Source organism: Epinephelus lanceolatus, chromosome 6, assembly GCF_041903045.1.
Source record: "Epinephelus lanceolatus isolate andai-2023 chromosome 6, ASM4190304v1, whole genome shotgun sequence".
Classification (NCBI taxonomy): Eukaryota; Metazoa; Chordata; class Actinopteri; order Perciformes; family Serranidae; genus Epinephelus; species Epinephelus lanceolatus.
In genome coordinates this window covers 38,160,148-38,186,611 of record NC_135739.1, presented here as the reverse complement: position 1 = coordinate 38,186,611, position 26,464 = coordinate 38,160,148, and the positions used below count along the sequence as shown (strand labels likewise).

The 26,464-nt window shown below is 42.7% G+C and overlaps 2 protein-coding genes across 2 annotated transcripts in view; one reads left to right on the top strand and one right to left on the bottom strand.

Moving 5' to 3' along the window:
• Positions 1-1,471: 1,471 nt before the first annotated feature.
• On the bottom strand, positions 1,472-22,424 carry LOC117253982 (PH domain leucine-rich repeat-containing protein phosphatase 1-like). Its single transcript, XM_033621924.2, has 17 exons — positions 20,440-22,424; positions 16,103-16,299; positions 15,239-15,364; positions 14,898-15,046; positions 11,568-11,714; positions 10,830-11,057; positions 10,409-10,611; positions 10,245-10,305; positions 10,046-10,141; positions 8,525-8,680; positions 8,138-8,338; positions 7,718-7,880; positions 5,687-5,817; positions 5,451-5,567; positions 4,493-4,687; positions 4,128-4,365; positions 1,472-3,373 (listed from the first exon to the last, which is right to left on the bottom strand). Exons 1-17 carry the CDS (start codon positions 22,046-22,048, stop codon positions 2,213-2,215), a joined length of 5,178 nt encoding a protein of 1,725 aa, XP_033477815.2. The 5' UTR covers positions 22,049-22,424; the 3' UTR covers positions 1,472-2,212.
• Positions 22,425-24,770: 2,346 nt separating this feature from the next.
• tns3.2 (tensin 3, tandem duplicate 2) overlaps positions 24,771-26,464 on the top strand; it is a 64,003-nt gene continuing 62,309 nt past the window's right edge. Inside the window, exon 1 of the mRNA XM_078169042.1 lies at positions 24,771-24,903. The gene's annotated coding sequence lies outside the window, so the exon portion shown is untranslated. The remainder of the gene's footprint in view (positions 24,904-26,464) is intronic.

Genomic DNA, 26,464 nt, shown 5'->3' with positions numbered 1-26,464 from the left:
AGGCTTCCTGCCAGCCATGACATCACTGCTGTATGTCCCCCACTCTCCGCTGTCACACAATGGGCCACACATACACAGAGGACACAGCAGTGATGTAACTGCTGGACTGTTCAATCGGGACTTAATTACTAACAAAAGAAATTCTCCAGAGTGAAGCAATAACCCAAGTTCTAATTTTACCATTTCAGATTTCAACACAATACGGTGATTGTATCACAGCAGCACTACCAAGACTACGTGACATTAGCCGAGAGAAATGCAGGCTTGTTGCTCGGTGTTGTGCACTTCTTAACTATGCACATTTTCTTTTTTAAGATTTTGAAAAGGGCCAGTTCATCCAAATTACAAATACATTTTGATAGTATCCAGCAAAGTAGTTTCAGTGTTATGTAATGAGTTCTGACATGAGCAATTTACGAGTATTTTCAGAATCAATTAATCTAGGATCTAATTGATCTGTACTTTTCTCAGTCCTGTAAGACAGTCAATTGACAATTTGGGGGTTTGGATGCTTGGTTGGACACAAAAAGCTGTCCAATATATCATTTATATCAAACAAACAATAAACCGAGAAAAAAAATTGGTAGTGAAACTGATCAGGAAAATAATTGGTTTTTGCTTTAGATTCATCTGACAATTACTGTCTTAATTGAGTGATACATAAAATGTCACCAAATTAAAAAAAAAAAAAAAGCTCAACACAAATTCCTTAAATTTGATGACGTTTTCAAGTAGCTTTTTTTGTCTGACCATCGGTCTAAATTCCTAAAATGATTACATTTACAATGATAAAAAATAGAGAGAAGCAGTGACAGCATTTGACAAGCTGGAATCAGAAACTGTTTGGCATTCTTGTCTTGAAAAATGGTTTGAACGATAAATAGTTACTGAACATCGGGGCGTCGGTGGCTTAGTGGTAGAGCAGGCGCCCCATGTACAAGGCTGTTGCCGCAGTGGCCCGGGTTCAACTCCAGCTCATGGCTCTTTGCTGCATGTCACTCCCTCTCTCTCTCCCCCTTCATGCTTGTCTGTCCTATCAATTAAAGGCTAAAATGCCCAAAAAATCTATCTTAAAAAAAAAAAAGTTAATGAACATTAATTTTCCATCCTCTAACCGACAAAGTGTTTGAGCTCTGGAATAGAATTTTTATTTTCAAAAGTAGTAAAAAAGTTAAGAACTCAAGAGCAAACTTTCTAGAAATGTGGAGAAAGCACAGGCCAGATCAGCACTGTTTTGTGGATTATCCTGTGCGCTTTTAGGAAAGTCAAATGTAATGTTTCATGTCTGGATCACTACAAACAAAATTCCATTGACCTGCAATGAGCTGGGTAAAGTTTCAGAAGCAAGTCAGTAAAAATCCCAAGCCTTCTGCATGGCTGGATACTGACAAAACAAAATGTGACTGGTAGCTGCACAAAGTACCCTTTAAGTTTAAGTATCCCCCCTCCACAAGAAGTCAAAGTCAACATATTGTGGTTATCTGAAAACTTTAATTTATTATATAGCAAAAGTAGCTCTCTTGTGCGATTTGCCATTTTTGAGAAGTCTGTAACACTGTTCTGAGAACATTCATTGAGCTGGTAAGAACTGTAGGATCCCCCCCGTTCAGCATTTACTCACCACTGCAGCACCACTCTGAACTCTGCACGCCCCCGAGAACACAAACCTGGAATATCAGCCTTTTGAAATAATCATCTTTTCTCTCAGAGAATATTAGTACGCTTCAGTGACTAGGTCACTTTAAAGTATTAAACTCCTAGGAGTTAGTTTAACAGTTTACTAACTCCAACAACTGTAAGGCCATCAGCCGCGAACAAACGGAGGAAACGTCTGCTACAACACAAAAACAGAATGGTCCATATCTCAAAGTACCATTTAACATAGAGTCTCAAAAGTCTAATAAAAAGCATTCAAAGTGCTTCTTCAAATTAAAGATATGGTAAAAATCAATTACATGTGAAGATTTAATCAACATAAAGTGTTATAAAAATTGCATTGCGTTTCAAGGGGCATAGAGTTAACAGTAGAAAATAAAGTAAATAACAAAACACAGTCTCTCTGGTCCAGAAGCATGTTCAGAATACTCTGAGGTTTTTGGAGGGAGCCGTACAAATTAATGCAGAGCATCAAGACCAACAGTCCTGATTCCACAGTTCTCCATCTAAAATCCTGGATAAGAGGTTGACACCAGCTGTTGGGGGGGAGGGGGAGTTAGAGGGGTGTGACAAAATAGTCTGCAGGTTTCTGGTAGCTGTGTGCTTGCTGGTTGTGTGTTTGCATTTGTTCCTGCTGCTGCTGCTGCTGCTGCTGGATGATCTGCCGGACTTCCTCTTCCAGCTCTGGCGGAATGATGAGCTGGTCGTCGGGGTCCGGCTGGGCAGGAGCGTTGAAGTAGCCTCCCTGCTTCCTGACGGGGGCATCAGCTGCCTCTTCTATGAGGTCCTGGTTTCTTCCTTGGCAAGCCACCGAGCCGTTAGCTCGAGCCCTGCGGCCCAGAGTGCCTGACTGAACCTCTCCGCTGAGGCAGGGAGAAGAGGGAGGGACGGGGGAGGGAGACGGGGAGGAGAAGGGAAGAGGTGAAGGCTGGTGATGTGTGGCTACAGCAGGATGGATATTTGTGCTTGGCTGAGTGTGTGTTTGGGGTGCTGGGCAGTCATGGCGGCGCAAACAGTGGACGTCAGCTTCCACTTCTACACGGCTGCCATTAGAGAAGACACCAGCGATGGGCTCCTCGTCCTCGCTGTCGACTCCGTTGTCAGACAGCGCTCCAGAGAACTGTCTGTGGAAGCTCCCACCTCCACAGGCTGGTCTCCGCACGCCGGCTCGTCCTGGCAGGTTCAGGTGGGATGTCAGAGGCTCGGTCTGAGGTGGTGGCTCCTCTGAGGATGCGGTGGATCCCACCTCACTGCTCATCTCAGAGGTGCTGAACTCGCTGCTCAGCTCGCTCACTGTTCCTGAGGAGGCCGGCGGCAGCGGTATGCCGCCATCACCACTTGCTGAGTAGGGGTGTGTGCTGGTGTGTGCGCCCAGGCCAGGGCTGGGAGGGGGAGGTGGCGGCTCACAGAAACAGCAGCAGTCTTCGGTGATGCTGAGCTGGACAACCACAGCGCTGAGGCTGTCGGAGCAGCCGTAGCTCTGAGCCAGTGTCACTAGCTTCTTCGCTGCAGCCAGAGCGTCTGGGACATTCCTGACTGCCTCCACTGCTTCGCTGGGAGACAACATGTCCCACAGGCCTCGGCTGCCCAGGACGAAGAACTCGTCCTGGGGTGTGAGGGTCACTGTGGAGACGTGCGGTCTGGGGGTCACAGACGGGCACAGGAAGGAATAACCCATAATTCTGGTGGAGTCCGTTACACCACTCACTTTGTTATCCTGCACAAGAGAAGGATAAGGAGCTGTCATGTAGTTCTTTCAGACAAAACCTCAAATGAACACAAACTGCAAATAATGATAATGTTATCACTTAATTTATTACAGTGCTGAAACAATTCATAAGATTGATAGAAAATTAATTGGCAACAATTTTGATTATTATTACTTTAATAAGCGAAAACACCAAATGTGATGACTTGTCATTTGTTGACCTGTTTTTCATTTTATTAATTTCAGATTTAGTATTTTTCTTACTGTTTTTGTACTGTTGGTCAAACAAAAATAGAAAGTGAAAGATGTTACTTTGGGCTCTTGGAACCTTTAAAGGCATATTCCACTGTTTTATGACATTTTATAGACTGAACTATCAATCGATCAATCCCTTGATTATTTGTTTGATTAATCAATTAATTGTTTAGTGTTTAAAATATCTAGAAATAGTGAAAATAATAATTCATTATAGCCCTAATCTATTCATCAATGGAAAAAGTTCCATTTTACTGGAGAGAAGGCAGACATCTCTACAGGTGATATCTCCAACACTCTGCAACTCAAATCAAAACAGCGTAATTGATGAATAGAGCTACAGGTAAGAGGAAAATATGCGTATTTATTTTTGGGTGAAATGTCCCTTTAATCATTAACATTTTATTTACTTGCTATCAATCTGCAAATCTATTAATAAACACGTTTCAGCAGCACCAGTGCACACAAATCACCATCAACAGTATCTAGAACATGAGCTTGTCTTTACCTCAGTGATGATGGCGTTATACTTCCGGACCCTTTGGTACTCTAGCTCCTCTTTGACGGTGTGTGTGGTGGAGAGTTGCATAGCTTTACCGTCACGGCACAAAACAGCCTGGCACCTGCCGACATTGGCAGCCTTCAGGGTGAAGCAGCCACCATGCTCGCCTGGAGCCACTGGGTCGTGTCTGATGTGACATAAAGCCGCGGAGCCGCCCATCCTCTGGCCTGCTGTGCCCAGTTTCCTGCAGCAATGCAGCACACAAACACTTTGTGAAGAAAGTGATGATCACAGTCACTGCAACAAGCTGTGGAAGTATTCAGGGGTGACTGTTTTGACTTCTTTATGAATCGTATAAGCTGTTTGTTTACCGCTGCATGGTGAGGAAAGTGTTGGTCATGTAATCTTCCTGCCTCTGGCCTCTGTGCAGCTCCTCTGCTAGCACGTCTCCCATGGTGCACTGCAGCAGGTAAGGCACCTCGACGTTCCTGTCTCCATCAAAAACTCCATACAGAGCTTCACGAATTCCACAGAAGCTGTCCAGCGCCAGAGCAGCCACACACAGCCTGAGAACAACAACAAGGACATCAACTACTGATCTCTGTGCAACAAGTCTGCCAAGAAATATAGCTGAACATCCCTGACTTCATCTCAACACATCTACATGAGTTAGGTCTTCATTTACATCTGAATGGTCCAGAATGCAGCAGCAAGCCTTCTGACACACTAGATGCTTAAAACATGAATGTAGTCCTAGCTGCACTGCAGTAATGTTCATTGCATTCTAAAAATGTGAGCTCTTGTTAAATACATTTTACAGTTTTGAGGAGTTTGGTTCTCTTGTGTATATTTTCTGAGCGTCAGCCTTCATATTCTGCAGGGGAAATGGATAATGATCCTGCATGTCCAAGGTTAAAGATGAAAACATTTTATTGCCAACAGTTGCATCTGTCAGATCTGCGCCAACATAGATCTGCTGACCAAAACTTTGCTGTCTGGCCTGAAAACTTGCTTTTACTGTTTCAGCTGAGGTCAGGTCAGCTGAGCCAGTGTTTCTGAACAATTCATTAAATGCATATTTGTATACATTGGCATTTCTATAATTTAGTTTATGCTGGTTTTTATGTTTTTATTGAAAAATCTTTATTTCATTACTATTGTATTTTTATTCATTCTTTGAAAGCACCATGTACCTGTGGTTTGGGAAAGTGCTCACTGACCTGAGTGTGTTTTAATGGACTTTGAGAGATCAATAAAATACCTTAGTTCAAAAGGAAAAATGGCAGTGAGTAGATGAATAGACAAAGAAAGAGTGGGAGGAGGACTAACTTGTTTTTGACTCCAGAGGCCTCGGTGTAGCCGTGGCTCCAGACTGCAGGGGCCCCGTGGCTCTCACTCACGCATGGGGCCGAAGGAGATGGATCCACCCTGAAACATTTGATATTACTGCAGAGAAGAGAAGGAGAAGAGAAGAAAAGGTCAGCTAGTTGGTTTCATGAGTCAATGACATATATATTTTCCATAGATTATTTATTAAAATTATACAGGATCTTTGAGGCTCATACTTGAGGAGCTCCAGGCTCTTGTGGTCCAGGTTGAGGCGAGGATTGCCTGTGAGGTCCAGCTCCTGAAGCTTTGGAGGAAGTGTTTCTGGCAGGGTCACCTCAGTCAGCTCGTTGCAGCTCAGGTCGACACACTGCGGAGGCACAACCAGTGTTAATTTCGTTAACAAAAACTATGACTATATATGTCTATCAATGCTTTTTCCCCCCATGAATAAGATGAGATGATTCATTAAACACTAACAGTATAGTCACTGTTAGTGTTTAATGACGGTGGTGTCATCTCGTCATCATCATCAACATGCACTATTGTTGACGAAAAAGACAAGATTGTAATTTAGTTTAAAAAATGAAAAAAGGCAACTAAATTCTCTTTATTTTTGACTTTTAATTTGTCTCCTCTTTTTTGTCAACAGTTCATTCACTATGGCTATACCTACACTGTTCTTGATTGAGTTTAAAATGGTCAGACTTTTAGTCAACTAAAACTTGATTAAAAACTAGAATTACCGCCTTGTGGTTGTATGCCTCTGCAAACCAGTCAAGTTACAGTTTATTTGAAGAGGACAGTGCATATTAATGAACAAATTTACATCCACATCTGTTCAGACTCATATGTAGCCATACCAGTAGACAATGCTTCAAACAGCGATATTTCTGCAAGAAAGCTACACATTCTAAAACGTGTTGGCTTCACACACATCTTCAACACGGCAGCACCGAGGGTCTATACAATCAGCACAGTTTAAGGTGAACATCTGAGATTAGTGACAGAATCTGACCGAATGTCTCCCCCTCTGTTCCTGTTGCTGAGTAATGGCCAGAAAAGTGTTTTTGCATAAAGTTATGATGATCACAATGAAGTTGACCTTTGACCTTTTGGATATAAAATATCATCACAACATAATTTTATGCTATTAAACATTTGTGTGAATTTTTGTCATAATTAACATAAGAATTCCTGAGTTATGGCCAAATACATGTTTTCTGAGGTCACAGTGACCTTGGACCATCAAATTTTAATCAGTTAATCATTGAGTCTAAGTGGACGTTTGTGCCAAATTTGGAAGGAAAAAAAAAAAATCCCTGAGGGCGTTTTTGAGAATGAGACGGATGTAAGGTCACAATGGCCTGGACCTTTCACCACCAAAATCTAACCAGTTCTTCCTTGCGTTGAAGTGGATGCTTGTGCCAAATTTGAAGAAATTCCCCTAGAGTGTTCTTCAGATATTGTATTCATAAGAATGAGATGGACAGACAGACAACTTGAAAACATTATGCTTGTGGCCATAGCCGGCGCAGAGGAATAAATAAACAGGATGAGGTTGACTAAATGTGATTAAAAAAATTAACAAGGACATTTGACACAGTACTAAGACTATATTTAAAAAATAGCTTAAAACTGAACATAAAGCACAACACAGAGAAAGAGACAACGGTGGGTTCATCTTGCTATTTTGCTTGATTTCATTGTAAGCACGACCACAACTTTGCATCAGATGTAGTGATTCGTTTTTCCCTTCCTCAGGGGTTCTGTTCTGCATAAAAGCTCTGACGCTAATTCACGACGAAGCTTTTCAAAATTCTGATTGAGGAGTTTCTTGCATCAATACAGAATCGTCAATATCGTCAGAACCTTCAATAGATTATTTTGCCACCCTTATTCTGCACACACACATGCACAGACAGGAGAACGGAACTGTCAATTGGGTAGGCAGAGATTAGGGAGTTATTCTGAGATTACAAAGGATTTCCTGATCTGGCCCAACCCAATAACGATGAACACAGAGGTAGACAGATAGAAAGAGAGATAAAGAGGGAGAAGGAGCACACTTTCATCTGAGTAGAATGACGTTGACTTTCATCCTTTATTTCCAAAACTAATTCCACAAGGCACCAAACTAGGACAATAGCAAATACTCTCCTGTGGAGAGGTGTGTGTGGATGTTTTGTGTGGATGTGTGTCAAGAAGAAAGAACAGCTAAATGAATGAAAGGAAACAGAGCTTAAAATACCAGCGTATATCAGACTAACCTTGATCTCAGGCAGCTGGAGCACCTCGGGGAATGCGTTGATGCAGTTGGAGTGGGCGGAGAGTGTGTGCATACGCTGACAGCTGAGGATGGTGGTGGGCACGGCTCTCAGTCTGTTGCCACTCAGGTCCAGCTCCTCCAGCTGCTCCAGTCGTGCCAGTTTACTGCAGGAGGTGGAGGTACGGTTATATCAGAGCGCTGGCACTGCAAACTTTATTTTTAGGGAACCACATTTATCAAACTCATCTCTCTTGTGACCTAAACCTGTTTCTGAAGCAATGCTGAGATTTTTTCTGTTTCTTATTTTAATTTGTCCTTCAATACAGCTAAAGTCAAGGTATGAATCTGCCACTTCAATGTCGGTGTCACACACTGGTTTACTCTTTTGCAAGCTGAGTTTGAGAGCAGTTCTGTATTTTACCTGGCAGTGAAGGTCTGCAGCTGGTTGTAGGCAAGGTGAAGCACCCTGAGGTGGCCGTGTCCAGTCAACAGAGGGACACACTTGTCTGTCAAGCCGTTATTGGTCACATAGAGTTCCTCCAGGTTGCTGAAGCTGTCCTCTGATAGGCTGGCTGCAGGGAGGTTCTCCAGCTTATTGGCCGACACATTTAGGTATCTCAAGCTGTGATGAAATCCCAGCAGAGAACACAAACTTAGTACTTGAACAAATGGCTTGACAAAAACTAAAACTGACAGATGGGAGTGGAAAAAATAGAGAAAGATGGATGGAAAGAAAGATGTGGAAATTCACATGGAAGAAACAAATGTGGCGAGAAAAAGAAAGGGGATGTTGTGTTGTTGCATGCACCTCTGTGCTTTGATGAACAGATTGTGTGGGAGCTCAGTCAGATAGTTGTGTTGGAGGTCCAGGACCTCGAGCTGTGATCTCTCCAGCCTCTCTGCCAGCCGACACACTTGGTTCCAGCCTGCCAGCAGTTTCCTCAGGCTCCCACTGGACAGCAGCCTACACAACAGACAACATAGCGAGCTCAGCCTCTCTCTGTGTAATCCGTCAGAGTGAACTCTGTTTTACCCCGATGAGGACACAGCAGTAGTTCCTGTTATAATGACCCAATTTTGTCATTGAGGTACAATACACTGAATTAACTCTTTAATGATGGCTGGCTAGATGGAGAGACCTAAGAAAGAGCTTGACCTCAAGTTGGAATAACATTTTGTGCTTCATGTAGCCTGTAGTTGGACCACTGTCATCAGAAGCAATGATCAAATTGTGAAGGAAACAAATTTCAGTTGCTGCCACAGGCTATGCACAGACTGAAAATAGCACTGCACTGGAGTAGGCGTGTTGCTACAGGTACAGAAGACACATTTTGGAATAATATGTCTATTTAAAAAGTTTAAAGACTTACCAGCATTATTGCCATCCAGTGTATCTGTATGTAGTGTCTGTACCATACTGAAGGAAAGTCTACCCTGAAATTATCCTGCTTCCTAAAAGAATGCTGCATATCATAACCTTCACTGTTTATTAATAAATTACAAACTTTTTTTATTAAAACTGTCTTCTTTTTTGTTTTTCACCTGAAAAGGGCTGCTACATTTTTTTACCATAAAGACCTCAACATACATCAGACTGGTTTGTTATAACTCAATATTCTGCTTTTCTATTAAGGGGACATCCAGGGCTCAACTTTTTCATCTTTTTAGCCAAAGTAGCATCTCATGTTTTGTCCTTGAAACACAGTGTACGAGGTGAGTTATACTAGAATTATTGCTATCATACACCATCTGTGTTTGTGGTAATGTGTGTTCATGCTGTGATGCTCTGAACCATTCATTCATTTCCTGAGGTAGGCTAAAACTTTCCGTTGCCGAGCTTGATATCGCATTTACATGTGACACAGCTTTTTCAAAGATATGAGAAGAGTGATGTAACTTACTGATAGAGTATTAAATAACCACCACACCCACTGATCTAGGGTATATTTACCTCCACCAAGCGCTTTGCATGATGCTCTGCTGCAGGAGTTGAGCAGCGAGACTCAATATTTCTCAGGTGAAAGCAAGTTTCTCGGGAAAATGCAAATGTATTTATCTTTTTTCTTCCCCCATTCATTTTTTCTCCCCCACCTTTTTTTGCCCATCTGTTTTTTCTTGCCCATGTCCCCTTAAGGGCTCTGTAGAACGTTGTATACAGCACCTTTAAGAAATCTGTAATCACATCTTATATTAGCCATTCAACTATTAAGTTTTACATCCAAGCAGCTGCCCACTTTTTCCTCTGTATTTTAAGAAGCTCTTTGTACACAGTGTATTTGTGAAAAATGTGTCTATGCGGCAGGTGTTTGTGTGTTTGTGTAATGCTCACTGTATGGGCAGCTCTGTAACAGAGTTATGATTGATGTTCAACACCTCCAGTCTGCTGCTCTCACACACCCAGGCGGGGACACATCCCAGCTTGTTCCTTTAGTAAAATAAATATAGTCAGCATGCAGCTTAGAACAAGAACACAACCTTCTTTGCTTCACAGTAAATAGGACAGTTAAGTATTCATAGAGACTTCATACCAAGACAAATCCAGAACAGTCAGATTCTCTGGCACCGGCTGCACCTCCAGCAGCTTCAGCTCTACAAACAAAACATGCATAATTCTTAATAATTTGTGTCTGAATGTATATATATATAGCGCCAGACATTATCCATTTATACAGCACATAATAAATGTTAGTACCGTTGTGTGCAGCATGCAGGCTCTTGAGGGCGTGGCCACTGACTCTGAGGAGGGAGAGAGTGTTTCTGTCACAGCGGAGGAGCTCCAGCTTACAGAGAGGCCTGACATCCAGCTCCTGTAACCCAGTGTCCCTTAAGTCCAGCTGGACGATGTGGACCAGCTGCTCCGGGTCTCCTGCTGTCACCTTTTGAAGCCGGTTGAGCCTGTACGAGAAAGAACACAAACATAGGGAAACAGGGTAAACAGAACTTTTTGAACTTATGGTGTTAAGATTTCCAAATCCACAGGATAAAAACAGGCAGGGATGCAGAACTACAGTGCAGATTTTCCCTGCAGCATCTTGGGAAGTGTTAGATTTCTGATGAGCTTTGTTCCAGTGTTGCATCTAAAAATGTCAGCGAGTCCTTGTGGAAATGTTTACCTGAGATCTATGTGGCGAGCAGGCAGCCACTGCAGTCCGGCCGTATCCAGGACGGAGAGCTGGTTCCCTGCCAGACAGAGTCTCTCCAAGCCTCTGAGCTTCTCCAGGACGGGGGGGACGCAGCTGAAACAGTTGAAGGACAAGCCAAGGTAGGTCAGGCCCTCCAGAGAGCCCAGCTCAACGGGCAGAGAGCTCAGAAAGTTGCCATCCAGGAGAAAAGTCTGCAGGCTGGACACAAAAACAAGAGAAGATGGGACGATTGACCTCAAAAACAGCCTGATTAATTTGCATATATGTTTTAAAAAATATCAATTCTTACAATTAAAGTCCTGCCGAATGTTGTAAAGAGAGTAACAATACTGTAGTACATATAAACAGTCTATAAACACACACACTTTGCTGGTGCACACAGTAATTGAGGGCTTGACCCCAAATACCCTGTAATGCAGGGACAGCATCAGCATGACTCTGCACTCTGATCACCCGCACAAAACCTCTGCACCATCAGGACAGAAGTCTGGTGCACAGCCAGTTGTTCACTTAATACAGAAAGGGATTAATCTGCACTGATGGAGCCACAATGACAACAACTCCTGTCTGATGTCAGCAGTGTACAGGTCACTGAGGATACTTTCTGCTCTCAGGCATATACCTGGCAAATTATCATCATCATTATCAACACCATGACCATTACTAGCCGCAGCCCAAGGGTCATTTTTTTTCTTTCTGCACACTTACTTGTGCATGGTTCCGACTTCTGCAGGCAGAGATGAGAGACGGTTTCCAGACAGGTTCAGCTCTGTAAGTGAGGTGATGTCACACAAGGCCAGGGGAAAGTCTGACAGTGCGTTATTTGACAGACTGAGGCTTCTCAGTTTACAAAACCTAGAGAGGTAGAGAATGAGGGAGAGGGGGAGGGGACAGGAAGACAAAAAAAAAGGGACAAAGATGTTAATCTCTGTGCTATAATCAGACTTTAGCCTTCTTTTGAATTGAGGCTTTAACAAAAACAAACATCTTGAAAAACTTTTTTAGTCACATAACACCCGTCTCATAAACAAGGAAAATTATGAGAGGAAGCTTGTGCAAGGTCTCAAGGATGCAGCTCCATAGCAGTTAGGGTACACAAACTATTTAAAGCTACATGTTTACACGACTAAAAGGTTTCACCATAACAATTGAGCATGTGGTACAGGTAGGAGCGTGCGTGTGTGTGCGTGTGTCCATGTGTTTTTCCTGGCTTCCCTTGCCTAACCTAATCCAGTTCACGGAGGGGTCGGGGTGAAAGGCTGAGCCGGACCCACGTCCTTCCGAGGGAAAGTCACAGGCGCGCCACGGGAAAAACACATTCCTCAAAAACACCGCCTGGGAAGTGTGTGTTTATGGAGGAACAATAGCAGTGTATAATCACTGTATCATCAAGCAAACGTGAGGCTTCAACTTAATCTTCTCCTGAGTGGCTACAAAGGAGCCAAAGTGAGAGAAACAGAAATTGCTGTGAGGTGAACATTGGATCAGAAGCCTAAACTAGACTGAGACGTGTACAAATCTTGCACTTATTCTTTTGAGTGACTAACATATCAGTTTAAAAAAATGTATGTATGGCTAGGTGTTCACATAAATGCTTCTCAACTTGTAATTATCTCAGCAACCACGTCTGTGTATATATACTGTGTCACGAGTCATGTTTCTAAATGTGAGAATTTCATGTTTTTCTTGATCATACATAATAATAAATTGAATAGCTTTGGATATCTGGACTGCTGTTTGAATAAAACATACTATTTGAAGATGTTTCCTTGGGCTCTACAAAATTACACAGAGCATGCTTCACTATTTTCTGACATTTTATTGACAAAATGAATAATCGATTAATCAAGAAAATAATTGGCAGATTAGTTGATATTGAAAATAATCCATAGTTTCAGCCAAAATAATATTCATAACTATGTTTTCATTGGTGTATAATCACCTCAAACCAAAAATCGTTGTGTTTTCATTACCTTAGAAAAAGCTTTTTATATCAGCATTGGGAGCAGGTCCTCCTCAAAGATTTTAATGGTAACTAGATGGTGCCTATACATTCTAATGGAGATGCTTGCCCAGCACATTCACCAATCAAGTTTTCTAGCTTGCGGGATTGCTTCCATAGCATGCGTCCTGCCCAATATGTGCAGTAGTGCTTCTCCTGCTGGCCCCGCCCACGAGTTTCTGCTCTACTCACAGACTTCATATTGTGATGATGTCACAGATTTTTAAATTGCTTCTCTTGGCTTGAGGAAACTTTTACAAATATAAAACCACCATGGCTCAAAAATTCAGAATAGAGAGATTCTTATGTGACCTTATTTGCAGTTTAATATAATGGTGGCCTATGGTTAAAATGCTTTTGCAGGGGATTTTTTTCGTGAGTAACTGTTGGAAAAATCTGCTGCAAAGCTGAGCTGCTTTCCTGGGGGCCTGTTCCTCTTCCACAAAGTCTGCCATGTTGCATCGCTATGTTCCTACAGTAGACCAGAAAGGACAAATCAAACACTGGCTCTAGATAGGGCCATTCACATTTTTGTTACCTGAAGACCACCGTAGGTTCTCCTACATGCTTGTAAAGGGAGGGGTGAGCGAAGTGTACTCAGTCTGTTGCAATCTGCAACCGCATCGCTAGTTGTCACTACGTCCTACTGACAAACTGGTGATGGCTAACCAACCGGACATTGTATTAATCGACAAACAACAGAAGAAGGCAGTGGTGATAGATGAAGCAATCCCTAGCAACAGCAACATCAGGAAGAAGGAACACGAGAAGCTTGAAAAATACCAAGGGCTGAAAGAGGAGCTAGAAAAGATGTGGGGAGTAAAGGCAACAGTGGTGCACCTGGGACTGTGACCCCCAAACTGGGAGAGTGGCTCCAGCAGATTCCAGGTACAACATCTGAGGTCTCTGTCCAGAAAAGTCCTAGGAAGAGCTAAGATACTGCTCCTCCTCTGGTAGAGGACCCGAGCTTGAGGAAAACACACCACCACACCCTATTTTTTTGATACCCTGGCAGACCCCATGCTCCTTTAAATTCATTCTTACACAAGTGAAGGGCACATTGCTTTTCAGTGATGGATTTTTAATTTAGCTAGAAAGCTGTTACACCAGGATGAAAATACTGAAAGGTCTGTCATATATAGTATTTAATATGAAAGTCAAAACATAACATCAGCCATTTCTTCCTGCCATAGGGCGCATATGTATGCAGAAACATACAGACGTCATCTTTAAATGACAATTCCGTTTTACATCTTGTCGAGTGAAAAGCAGTGAAAAGACCAGAACCAATAATAAACTGATCCTATGAACAACTACTGATCCCACATACTCTGTCCTGCTGCCAGAAATACTCACCACCAAATGTGTATCAATCTGCCACAACAAACAGTCCACAGCATATTTGTCATTTAAATCTTAGTATATACCTGTGTTCAAAGATTTAGGTTTTAGCAGGAACCAAGGGACTTGGAACTGAGAGCTACAAACAGGAAGTAGGTAGGGAAGTCAGAAAGTATTGAGAGACAGACTAACGCATTGTAGGTTTGGGACTCCTCTTTCATTCTTATATTGCTCAGATGCTGATGTTGTTGTAGCTACCTGTACTTCAATATTTTAACGAGGCACTCGTCCAGTGGCAGATGACGAGCTGAAGTGAATAACTGCAGAGACCCACAGAAATTCTCTTACGCTGAAAATTACATTGCTACATCAGACAATTACATCAGTAACCAATTAGACAAGCCCTCTGTCTCAGAGGTCAGGTGACTGGATGTCAACTCTCTCATCACCAGTGCAGGAATCTTTTAATCATCCAAACCACACAGCAGCCCACACACACGTCATCTGTCATTTGATCTAAGCTGGTTCCTCTTTAGACCATATGGTAGCTCCCTAGGACAGCAAAAAAACCACAGAGGGACAGTCCACATCCAGAGGAGAGAATGACAAAGAGGAAAATACTACTTTTCATCTGTCGGCTCCTCCTGTCACATTGTTCCAAAACACACAGGATGGTGTCGGTGACGGAAACTCACCTGGTGAGTGCTGGAACACCTTTGTGCTGCGACATGAAGTTATTTTTGAGATTCAGGTGTGTGAGATCCTGGCTGTAAAAGAGCTGAGCAGGCAGCTCCTCCAGGCTGCAGCACGACAGGTCGACCGAGTTCACCCTCTGGGACGCAATCTGACAAATAGAAGGGGACGGACAGGACAACATGATGAGCAACTTGCGACCACAAGAGGCAGTAAAGATTTGTAAAATCCCAACATCATCATCATGAGTCAATCTTGGGTTTATGTGACCATAAAAAAATCAGTTATAGAAGCAAAGAGTGTAACTGTGGACACTAACGCATTCATATCACACTTTAAGTACCTTTGAGGCCGTCCGATGCCAGCGCAGGTGCTCTGTATACGAGTCATAGCTGATGTAGTAAGTCTGACTCTGAGGACCAGCTGAGCTGAAAGCCAGACAGTGGCTGTGTCTCCTCACTTCCTCCACCTGCAACATAGAGGATATAGTAGTTTCCCAGTTTTTTATTTAAACCAATCCCCCTATGGCTATGGCATCTCTTTTGTTTTCCCAAAAGTATATCTAATGATATAAAAATTCATCTTTTTTAACCTCTTTTGGAGATGGCCTAAATCCATCTTTTTGGGTGAGGTAAAGTTACTCAATCTTTAAAAACGCACAACGTACACACGTAATTTTGATACACTGCCATACCGGTTACTAGTTTATTTTACATTATGGTATTTGCGCATAGTACACAAATGAGATACAACATATTAATTGGTGAGCTGTAGAGGTGCTGATGGGCATTTTTTTAACATCTGGACAGTGTCAGGCAAGCATTTTTTTTCTGTTTCCAGTGTTTATGCAAAGCTACACTTACTGTCTCATGGCTCTGTGCTTTACTGCACAGACATGAGACATAAAACGTTTGACACAGTGTAACTACAATATAAGCTGTATACAATAATACTGATTAACACTCAGCCCAAATCTCAATAAAGACTAGTAGTTAGGTGGGAATTGTGTGGCTGCAGGAGAGGCAGCATAACCTGGGGCAGCAGGAGCACACAGGAGTGGTGAACGACCTCTGAGCTCAACTTAAAAATGTTTTTTAAAACTGCTCTACGCCATAGAGAGATTCTGTCACTTTAAGGCTGATAAACAGGTACCAAGTCAGGGTGCTAATCAAACAAAGTAAACACATGACAACACTTGAGAAAGTACCTTTCCTCCTATGAGAGGGAGGATGTGCATCTTGCCGGTGTGGGCGTGTTTCACAGATGAGACAATGAGGCAGGTTCCACTCAGTGTGACCTGACGCTTCGACCAGCGGTTCACTGGCAGCGCCAGCTTCCCTTTCCGCACGTTGAACACCCCAGAAAGCTGTACGCGCTCAGAACCACCCACACTTCGAGGCTTGCCTGGAGAGAAAGAGAGAGAGAGAGAACCCTGTTACGTGAGACTAAATGAGATGGCTGATGATCCTGAATGGAGCAATCATTATACACACTGATTCTATATTTCATAATGGCCTTGTTGCACAATAGAAGATGATATTTTTAGCTGTCTGGGTTTTTGCGAATGAGCTGTCTCACACTGGGCTTCTTGTTCAGAAAGTGTAGAGCCACAGAGAGCTATGTGGTTATGTAAGTGAATTGTAGCTAATAGCCTGTGGGCTGCGAGAGTGAGCAGTCACTCAGGCGTGATTGTTACATTAACCCCTTGCTGACACAAAAAGCAGCCACAGTTCAGTTACAGTCACAGGGCAGAGCGAGGGACTGGCCAGAAACCCCAGGCGCGGTGTTCCCCTTCATCTCCCTGTGTGTTTAAACACAGTAAAACCAACTATAAACTGATTGATAATGTACAGTGTCGTATTAAACTGGGTTTTCCAGTCGGTGCTTTTCATTGTCTGCTCTGGTGATCACACACACTCACACCAGAGAATAAGAGAAAGGGAGACACATGAAGAGCCTGAGCCACTGAGAGGCCTGAAATCAGATTAGCTTGTTATGTAATGTCTTACAACACCAGCACCTTGATCCTCACTGTTGCCTCCTCCATTGACTTAGACACAGCGTCACTTGGATTTCACTGGGACTAACCAACTTCTGAGGAGGGCTGGGTATCAAACCTGAATACTTCAGTTACAGAGAGCAGGTACTGAATGCTTGGTCATATGCAGAAGAATCTTTGATCAGATAGCTCCAGCTTTAAATCAGAAATTTGACATTTTTAGATTGTATTTTATTCAGGCAAAGTTGCTGTACAGTTGCTTGTGTTCGAACAACATTTGAGAGCCTCTGGTTCTTTTGTCAAATAAAAAAATGGATTTTGTAGGAAAACAGGCTTTCATCCCTCAGAGTCATCCGTCATCCGTTAGTCGGATCTAAATCACACCAACACACGGAAAATTTAAAACCTAATAGCAAGGCATTAAAACTCAGTTTCCTGAAAAATATATCCACATTCTGTCCATTTTGGTCTTTATAATGTCAATGACTTATGCAACCAATAATATTTTTATTATTAAATAATCTGCTGATTTTTTTTTCTCCCATTAATCAATTCATCAGTTTCGTTTCAAATTATTAGAAAATGGCGCAATATGCCCGTTATAACAATAAAAGACCCCAGGGTTACTTATTTCTGTCACTGCTTTTATAAGACCAACAATCCAAAACAAAAAGATATTCAATTTAATACTTAAACTGCCAAAGATAAGCAGCAAAGCCTGACATTTGAAGAGCTGGAAACAGCAAATGTTTGACATTTTTGCTTAAAAAATTCATCCATTAGGCCCTTATTCATTATTAAAATGGCATCAACTAATCGTTTCAGCTCTACTTGTGTTTAAAATCATTTTTGGGTGACTGCCATCCATAATTTCAGAGCTTTCTGTAGTTTATTCCAAGATGATGGATCTATTCTGCACACATTAAGAACACGGAGTTCTGTACGTAGCTGTGGTTCTAACAGGAACATGGAGTCCTGACAGTGCAAACACCAATGATGTCAGTAAATATAAATAAAGACATGATGGAGAACAATTCACGGTAAACTTAGATCTTGTAGTTATAAACACAAACAAGTCTCATGAGATTTGATTTATATTTAGTCAAAGCCTCCATGTGTCAATATGTTGTGTCACACACATGCATTTCAAAATCAGTTGGTGACATCATGTGGTGTCTTTTGTCACAAATGCCTTATGACTGAATAAATGTGACATAACTGCACTGATGAAGCAGATCAATGTGATTCTTTTTAACACACGCTGTTTTAAACTAAACAATAATGTGTACAGTATACAGTGGGGTCCACCCTTCCCTGGACGGTGCAGGCGAGACATAGTGTGTTAATATACACACTCATACATGCCCTTTCCGTCCGGCCATTTCTCTAACTGGGGGAACATCCTGTCTCTCATCAAGCAGCAGAAAGCCATTTCCTGTCCAGCAAAACTTTCTGGTGCATCTTGTCCTTGATAAGCCTCATGTCCCCAAGTGCACCGAATGTCCAGCAGTTACATGACTCTGCTGGAGGCTGTGTTTTGGATTTCAGCTAAAAATGTGAACCAGCGTCATAGTTCTTAAATCACTGAGCTGTGCAGCTGGTGTGGTGCTGCATGATGTTCACACCCTGAGGACAAAATTAGATGTTTGCCTTCACAGCCTGCGGGCACTTGGTGAGTTTTGGGTACGAGAATCAGACATATTTGCTGGGGGATTGTTTAACCTTGTATAGTAAAGCAGTGACCTCTGGGTGCCGCAGTTCCGAGCTGAAGAGGAGTCTGCTGCTGCGATTTGCTCAATGAGATCCGAAACACTGAGGAAGTGAAATCTGAGTTTCACTGAGGTCACTTTTCTCTTACTGTCAGCACAGTGTGAGCGTGTGTGTGTGTGTGTGCGTGTGCGTGCATGTGCGCGTGCGTGTGTGTGTGTGTGTCTGTGAGTGTGTGTGTGAGAGAGAGAGAGAGAGAGAGAGAGAGAGAGAGAGAGAGAGAGAGAGAGAGAGAGAGAGAGAGAGAGAGAGAGAAAGAGAATACTTGGTAATGTACATTTTGCCAGAAGGATTATGCTGACTCAAACTCCTGTGGTTCTGAACATCAACATTAACAAACAATTTATACTGCTCACACCAACAGGCCAGGGCAGCATGGGGCGAAAATGCTTCCTTGTGAAATTTTAGATAGTTTTTCCTCTTCAGGCCTGTATTTTTTGTTAAATAACAGTCTGGAAGTAAATAAATCATTCAGCATTGCATTGCAGATCTACCTGTGCTTTGTTTTTAAAAGGCTCACAAATCAAAACAAGTAGAGACTTGTGGTTAATTATTCCAATTTTACTTGAAATTTCTCATTGTGCCAGCACCATGAATTTTAAAGTCACTTCACATTATCACACTGCTTCTCCTCTGTAATTGTCCCCATCATGCCAGCAGCACTTCCACTTTCCTGCTGTACCAGCCTCTCACTGCTTGTTTCACGGCTGCGTGTTTGTCTGCAGTAGCTGGAAGGGCCCCTGCTTTCAGCGGCCTAACTCTACGTCATGCTTTGTTCCTCTGTCATGTTACTGTGGGAGCCAAGAGTCGGAGGGGGGGAGGAAGGCGGGGGAATTTACCCAGCTCTCCGTTGAATATTTTCAGGATATAGAGCAGAGCCTGTTTTGACAACTTCTTGAATGGATCTCTACGTTAATGGTATGTGTGGTAATAATGTGATGGATGCCCATTCTTGTTGTGTAAAAATAAACATAACAAAGGGTGAAGACAAAGAAAAAAGGTGTTCTTGAAAGCTCTTGAATGAGGACTTGAAAAGGACACTTACAACACTTCAAAAAGAACTGAGAATGCACTTAAATGAACTTGGTATCAATTTTAGTAAAAAAAAGATTTTCTGTTTCTTCCTTCATCATCACAGTGCGACACTTTATCCCCTCTGTCTTTGCTGATGGTGTTAAAAACAAGGTCAAAAACAATATCCAGTTGTGCTAATCCCAGAAGAGATCATGCCTGTTTTCCATCCTCTTACCCTGCTTGTCAGCAAAACAGGATCTTTATCAATAACAACAACATCAACAACAACAGCAGCAGCAGAGGTGAAACAGGATCCATAATGCCTCATGATTGGTGGTTGGTGTGCCCAAAGAGCAGAGCACACCTGTTACCTCCAGATGTGTCTCCCTACAGGCCTACACACAGAGGGGTTGGGTGGGTTTACAGGCAAAACACTGTGTATTGTCCCACGGGGACAATTGAATACACTTGTTTAACAGTCTGACTGACCAAACACAATGACAGTGCTCACGGTACACTGAGAATGGATGAACAATGAATGAGCAGAGACGAGTCGAGCACAACTAAAGTGGCATGGTGTAACTAACAGCCAGTGGCTCTCTGACAGCTAAGATACAGTGCATTTGGAAAAGAGAAAAAATTTCTGATTGTCTCAAAAACATACAGGACATGTTTGCAGACCTTTCTTTAGAAACAGATAATCATCCACCTGTGTGGAAAAAAAATTAACTTGGATTTGTGTACAACTTTGTCAAAATACTCACCAAAGTAGAAGCGTATCAGGCAGCCAATTTCTGGGTTCATTCCCTCCCCCTGCACCCTCCATGGGTCTTCAAACCCCAGATTAGTGAGGTACTCATTCAATATCTGAAGAGGTCTCTCATCGTCCTTCAGCCGTCGCACAGCTCCACCATGCAGCTGGACGAAAAGAGCCGGGGTCGGACTAGTATTAATGGGCTCGGGCCATCCTTTGCTCCCCCCTGGGATCTCCAGGTCAGGCTGGACAGATGCTTGGCTGGACAGGGGCCGAGTCTGAGAGCTGCTGGGGCATTTAGAAGGAGGTTTGATTAATTTGGGAGTATCTACATTATCACCAGTTCCAGCTTCGGTGTCATCTAGTGTGGTTGTAACTTGGCTGGAAGCACTGCAGGGGTCTGTGGCGGGCAGGTCTGCAGCAGAGTTGCTGCTTGAATGTGTTGGAGAAGAGGTGAGATCTACTTCATCTGAGGAGCTCTCGAACGGGTCAGGTCCCTCTGTGGCACTGTCACAATTTGGGCTCACCACTGAGGAGTCTGTTCCCAAACCCTGCCCTTCACTGAGCGAGTCCCGTAGCTCTGTGCTTCTGGGTCCACCGGGGCTGAAGTCCTCACAGGTGCTGCTCTCCATATCTGAACCTGAGTAGACTCCATAACAGTCTGCCACACTCAGGCTCAAATCCACCCCAATGTCATTGAGACAGAGCTCAGATGAAGAGTTACTTGCAGTTTTATCATCCAACAAGTTAGAGGACAGTTTAGTATCAGGATAATACTGTTTTGTTTGTTCATTCTCTTCTGCTTTGGGGTTTTTCACATCCACACTGTCACTAAGACTTTTGATTTCATCAGCATGACCATTACTATCTTTACAGTTATCACTTAAGTCAATTACAGCAGCAGTTTTGCAGTTAATTCTCAACACAGCCCCAGCTTTGCTCCCTTCCAGCTTACTGGCTACCTCTGAGGCAGTGGTGTCCACTGTGCACAGCACCGGCCGCGGGTAGGAGGGCGTGAGCCAGTCATGGACGTGAATGCAGCCCCGCCGGAGGTCCGATCTCACCCATGTCTTATCGGAGGCCTGGAGCTGCTTGGACTGCTTCTGCCGAAGGAAAGTCTTCCTATCCAGACTGAGGGTGCTCAGCGGCGACACCGAGGGCGCGGCACTGGCCGTCTCAGCAGAGGACACGCCGGGCGAGCTGCTGGTCGGCGGAGCACCCAGCGATAGGTTCCTCTTGTGTCTCTGTCGTCTCCTGCTCAGCAAAGAGTTGACAGAAGTGGTGCTGTTGGCTGATGTCAGGCTGTAGATGTTGGCTGTTTTAACGGCGGGAATGTTCATATTTTTGGCCGCACCGCCGATAGCGTTGGCAACTTGGCTCTGATAGATCCCGTTCCTTATCGCAATCTGAAGAAGGGAGGTGGCTGCGAGTCCCTTCCCGAAGAGTTTCGCCTCTGCGCCCCCACCGTCATCCTCCCCGATTGAGGGTCTCTTCCCCGCAGACAGCGGTGTTAATCCACTTGGCTTGACGGAATTACTGTCACTGCCAGAATCGAGTACCCCCTGTGGTGTTGTTGAGGTTGAAGGCGCCCCAGGCTCATTTTCCTTCGCACTTTCCATTCTGTTAGCTAGCTACGGCGGCGCCAGTTAGTTAGCAAGAACAGCCTGCAGGTGAATGCTAGCCTCCGTTAGCTTACAGCAGTTAGCTCGCCCTGCTCTGGTTGCTGGCTAGTTCTCCTGGCAAATGTGTACACGGCTCCCCGTTAGCTTAGCATGCTAAAGTACTGCGCGGTTCGTCCGAAGAGTTGCTCTGCTACATCATCCCATTTCGTAACACGCCCGTTAGCTCGCTTTAAGGGAGCTAACCGGCTGGTCGAGATGAGAAAACGTTTTTTTTCCTAGTTGGTCGCCATGGAAGCTAGCGCGAGAAGGCGCGACCGCAACTGTATAGACAGATGAGAGTGACGGTCAGCAGTACACGGTGGACAGGGCGGGGTCTCATTGGATATGAATTATGACACCTTCAGGTACACCCGAAAGCTCGGAATTCGCATAGGCGTGTACATGACAGGGGATCCGACTTCTCAACGTGGTTAGAACAGCTGGGGAAGGGCGAATGTTCCCAGTGATTACTGTTTGGTTCTGATATCAACAAAACCCACGGTGCAGACTTTAGATTCTTAAGTGACATTATGAGCCAGTGGCTGAGAAGGTACTCAGATCCCAGTGGTGGAATGTAAGTAAGTAGCCTACATCGCATTTATTTGATAGGTTTAGTGACGTTGCAGATTCAGGTTATTAATACAAAACAACAATTAACAATAAATTATAATGTATTACTATCGATAAAAATACATAGCAATAAAGTAGCTGAAATTAGCTTAAACTTTAACAGCTGCACAATCAAAGTGATCAACACATAAATGCATCAATCGATTATTATTATCCAATAATGCAATATTTATTGTTCATTTGGTACAAGTTCTTTTTTAATTACTTTTGGTACATTAAGTATGTTTTGATGCTAATACTTTTGTACTTGAGTAAGAATTTGAGTGCAAGATTTTACTTGTGACAGAGTAGCCTGTTTCCTCACCACCACTACTAGCCTACTTCAAGATCCAAATACTTGTTCTACCACTGTCATATCCTTTAGTATACTGAAGTAAAAACAGGCCTACTAATACCATACACTAAAAATACTGTAACAAGTAAAAGCAAGTAACCTAAAAATCTTACTTAAACAAGAGTATGTAACCTAAGTATAATCAGGAAAATGTAGCCTACTTAAAGAATTAAAAGTAATATATGTAGAAAAATAAGACAGTTAAAAGGAAAAGAAGCAAATTTTCCCGTTTGTGAAGCTGGAACCATAAAATGTGTTTATTATTTATTTTTCTGTCAATTGATTTGAAATGATCAATCGACTAATTGTTTCAGCTGTACTTATATAAACAGTTGGGTAGTATAATTCATTAAAAATATATTTTATAAGCTCTTCATACACCTTGTGTGCAAAAAATAACTAGTACCCAATGCTGTCAAATTCATGTGGTGAAGTTCAACGTACAATATTCCTATGGTGTAATATCTATTTCAATATCCCAAAAATATAATTAAGTTATCCGCCACGAGCCCTATACATTAATGAGCTTTTCCTCACAAAGCACATGGAAGAAAGTGCGAGAAGTATTTTTGTTAACTACAGAAGCCACGAAGTACGACCTTGAATGAGGCAGTGAAGGCAACATAAAGTGCAGTTACATGACTTTGTTATTTATCTCGGCGGGTCACATTTAAACAACATGCTTGTAGCCTGAACTAAGAATAATATTTCATAATATTTTAACCTGTATATTTATACAACGAAAGTGACCCGACGATTCGCTCTTTAGTTTATTTTTTTGCCAAATAGGAAACACGGGGTAGGCCTAGCTGTAACTCATCTTCTGGCGCCACCTAGTGGTATAAAGGCCGAATCACCATTGCGAGCAGTAATTAAGGAACCACTCACTATTTTACTCTTTACAGGTCAGAAGTATTCAGATCTTTTACTTAATTTAAAGTATTAACAAGACAACATAAAAATACTCTATTACAAGTACGCTAAAAGCCCTGCAGTCAATGTGTTAGGCTACTTAAAGGCACAATTTACCTACATAAAATATCAAAAGTATAAGTATTCATTATGCAGCAGAATGACCCAGATCAGTGCCACATTAATATGTATTAATTATTTATCACTGCAGATGTGTTAGAGTGTAAGCAATACGTAAATGGTATAATGGGTCATGGTGAAGTTCATTTAAACAACTTTATTTTGTAGTTTAATCCATAACAAAGCCTCATATTTGACATTTTAACCACACAAGAGCTACAGTATGTCTCCCAAGCATGTGAGGTAGAAGTACAAAGTAGCAGATAATGGAAATACTCAAGTGCAATTACCTCAACTTTGTACTTCAGTAAAGTATTTGCATAAATGTACTTAATTACCTTCCACCACTGCTATTTAGCACAACATAATAAATCATTCATATGGTTTGATGTAGTTACGCTCCCTTATCAGATGAGGGTCGGTGATATAAAACCCATGAATTTGTGAATCCTGGACATCAAGAGGTTGGTGAAATCTTTGTGTTTCTAGGCTTCTCTGTGGCACAGATAACGTTTAATCAGCTCCTGTGTGTGCTAATGAGTGTTTATAAGAGGTATTAGCATGCTATAACTGTCTCAGTCTTTGTCGCTCTCACATGCGCACCAGGGTGGACTGCTGTCACATTGCAGCCCAACAGAGGGCAAAGTGCAAGCTTCACTGTGACTGTATAGTTTATCATTCTCTCTCTCGCTCTCACTCTCTTTCTCTTCCTCCCTCCCCCTGTCAAGTCTCCACCTCGTTCTCTATACCAGGCAGACTTCCACTCATCAGGCTTCATATTGCTGTGATTTTCTTGTTTATTACAACATCTGCAAAGGTAAGACCCCTTCATGTTGTTTCAAATGTTTAATGACTCTCCTTCAGTGGAGCTGATTTACAGTAAACTACAGTAAAATTTGATCTGCTCCCATGAGGCTTCTCTCTTTTTCAGCATGGCCGGTTCAGTGTTCATTCATGTGGGACAAACTGGACATTATGTCTCTCCTTGAGTGAATGTTAACGGCCACTGGTGCTGATCCAAATGTTATTATAGCCTGCCACTTTCAGTAAACAAAGCAGCATGTGATGGATGGTAAATCTCGGGGGGATTAATAGTGAAAAGTGCCTCCCTGCAGATGCACTGGGGGGGGGGGGGGGGGGGGGGGGGATTAGCCTACTGACACATTAAGACACTGAACCCCAGGAGACATGTTTCCACTGGGATTCAGTCCATTATAAGAGGTCATTTAATCTTGCATTAAGTCTTAAAAGCCTTTTTTTCTTAGGACAAGTGAAAAACCCTGCCGGTGGGGGTGTGATAATCACATTTATTACCAATGCAAATGAACTTGCCTTGAATCAAGTGACATGAATTTGATACTAATTAGACGTAGTGCTAATTGATTGAGATATCCTTGAAACATGTAGAATAAAATGAAATTACCTCACCCTGTTGGTGGGCTTTATTTAATGTATTTATCAAGAAATAAGATTTTATAACTCAATAAGGAGTCTGTGTGGGGATCAGATGGACTAAAGGGAGATTAGTTTACTGCTCTAACAAAAAGCATTCAGGAAAAGAAGAGGGCAGAGAAGAAGAGGATCTAAATGGAAGAGACGCTGGAGGAGGAAAGTGAAACAATAGCTGGTCACAGTGAGGTGTTGCTGTCAATATCAGTTCTGGTAATTTGCACAAACACTTTCAATTTCAAAGAATCTGTCAGCTGAATTACCGACAAACCGATGGCTTTATTCCTGCCGTGTTTAAGAAGGCAAAGGATGTTTTTTTGCTGCCAACTTGTGCCGAACGGAGAGAAAAGAAAGAAACAAAGATGGCTAATCCATTTTAGAATGCCGTCCTTTAAAATGGGAAATAGAGGCTATAATTAGATGTGGTGACTCTGAGCTCAAGGACTTTTCTAAGCAGCTCTCCCTATAGCAACGTGTGTGTGTGTGTGTGTGTGTGTGTGTGTGTGTGTGTGTGTGTGGTTAAGTCACTCACTTCCGTTTGTTATGGTTCCTCAGGCGGAGCACTGACAAATTTAGATTGCAGCAAGTCTAAAAATGTTGAAAAAACAGAGCAGAAATACATAATTGGAGAGTAGTCACTCATTAAGAGTGTTTGCCCAGCCCTGTCAACTGTTTCAGTAGGGACACATCATACACACTGTGAAACACAAGGACATGAGGAATGCACGTTTGGATTGAAAAGGACTTTTTTCACACGTAGCAAAACAGGCCTGGGCCCCAGATGTGTACCATTTTAACCACCATTGGGCTTACTTATGGTCGTTGGCACTGACTTGTACCCATGCCGCCTCAGCTGAAGGTATACAGCTCATTAAGTCGGCAGCATGTTGACTGAGGTGTTTGGGTGGGAGTGACAGATTCCTGGGTTC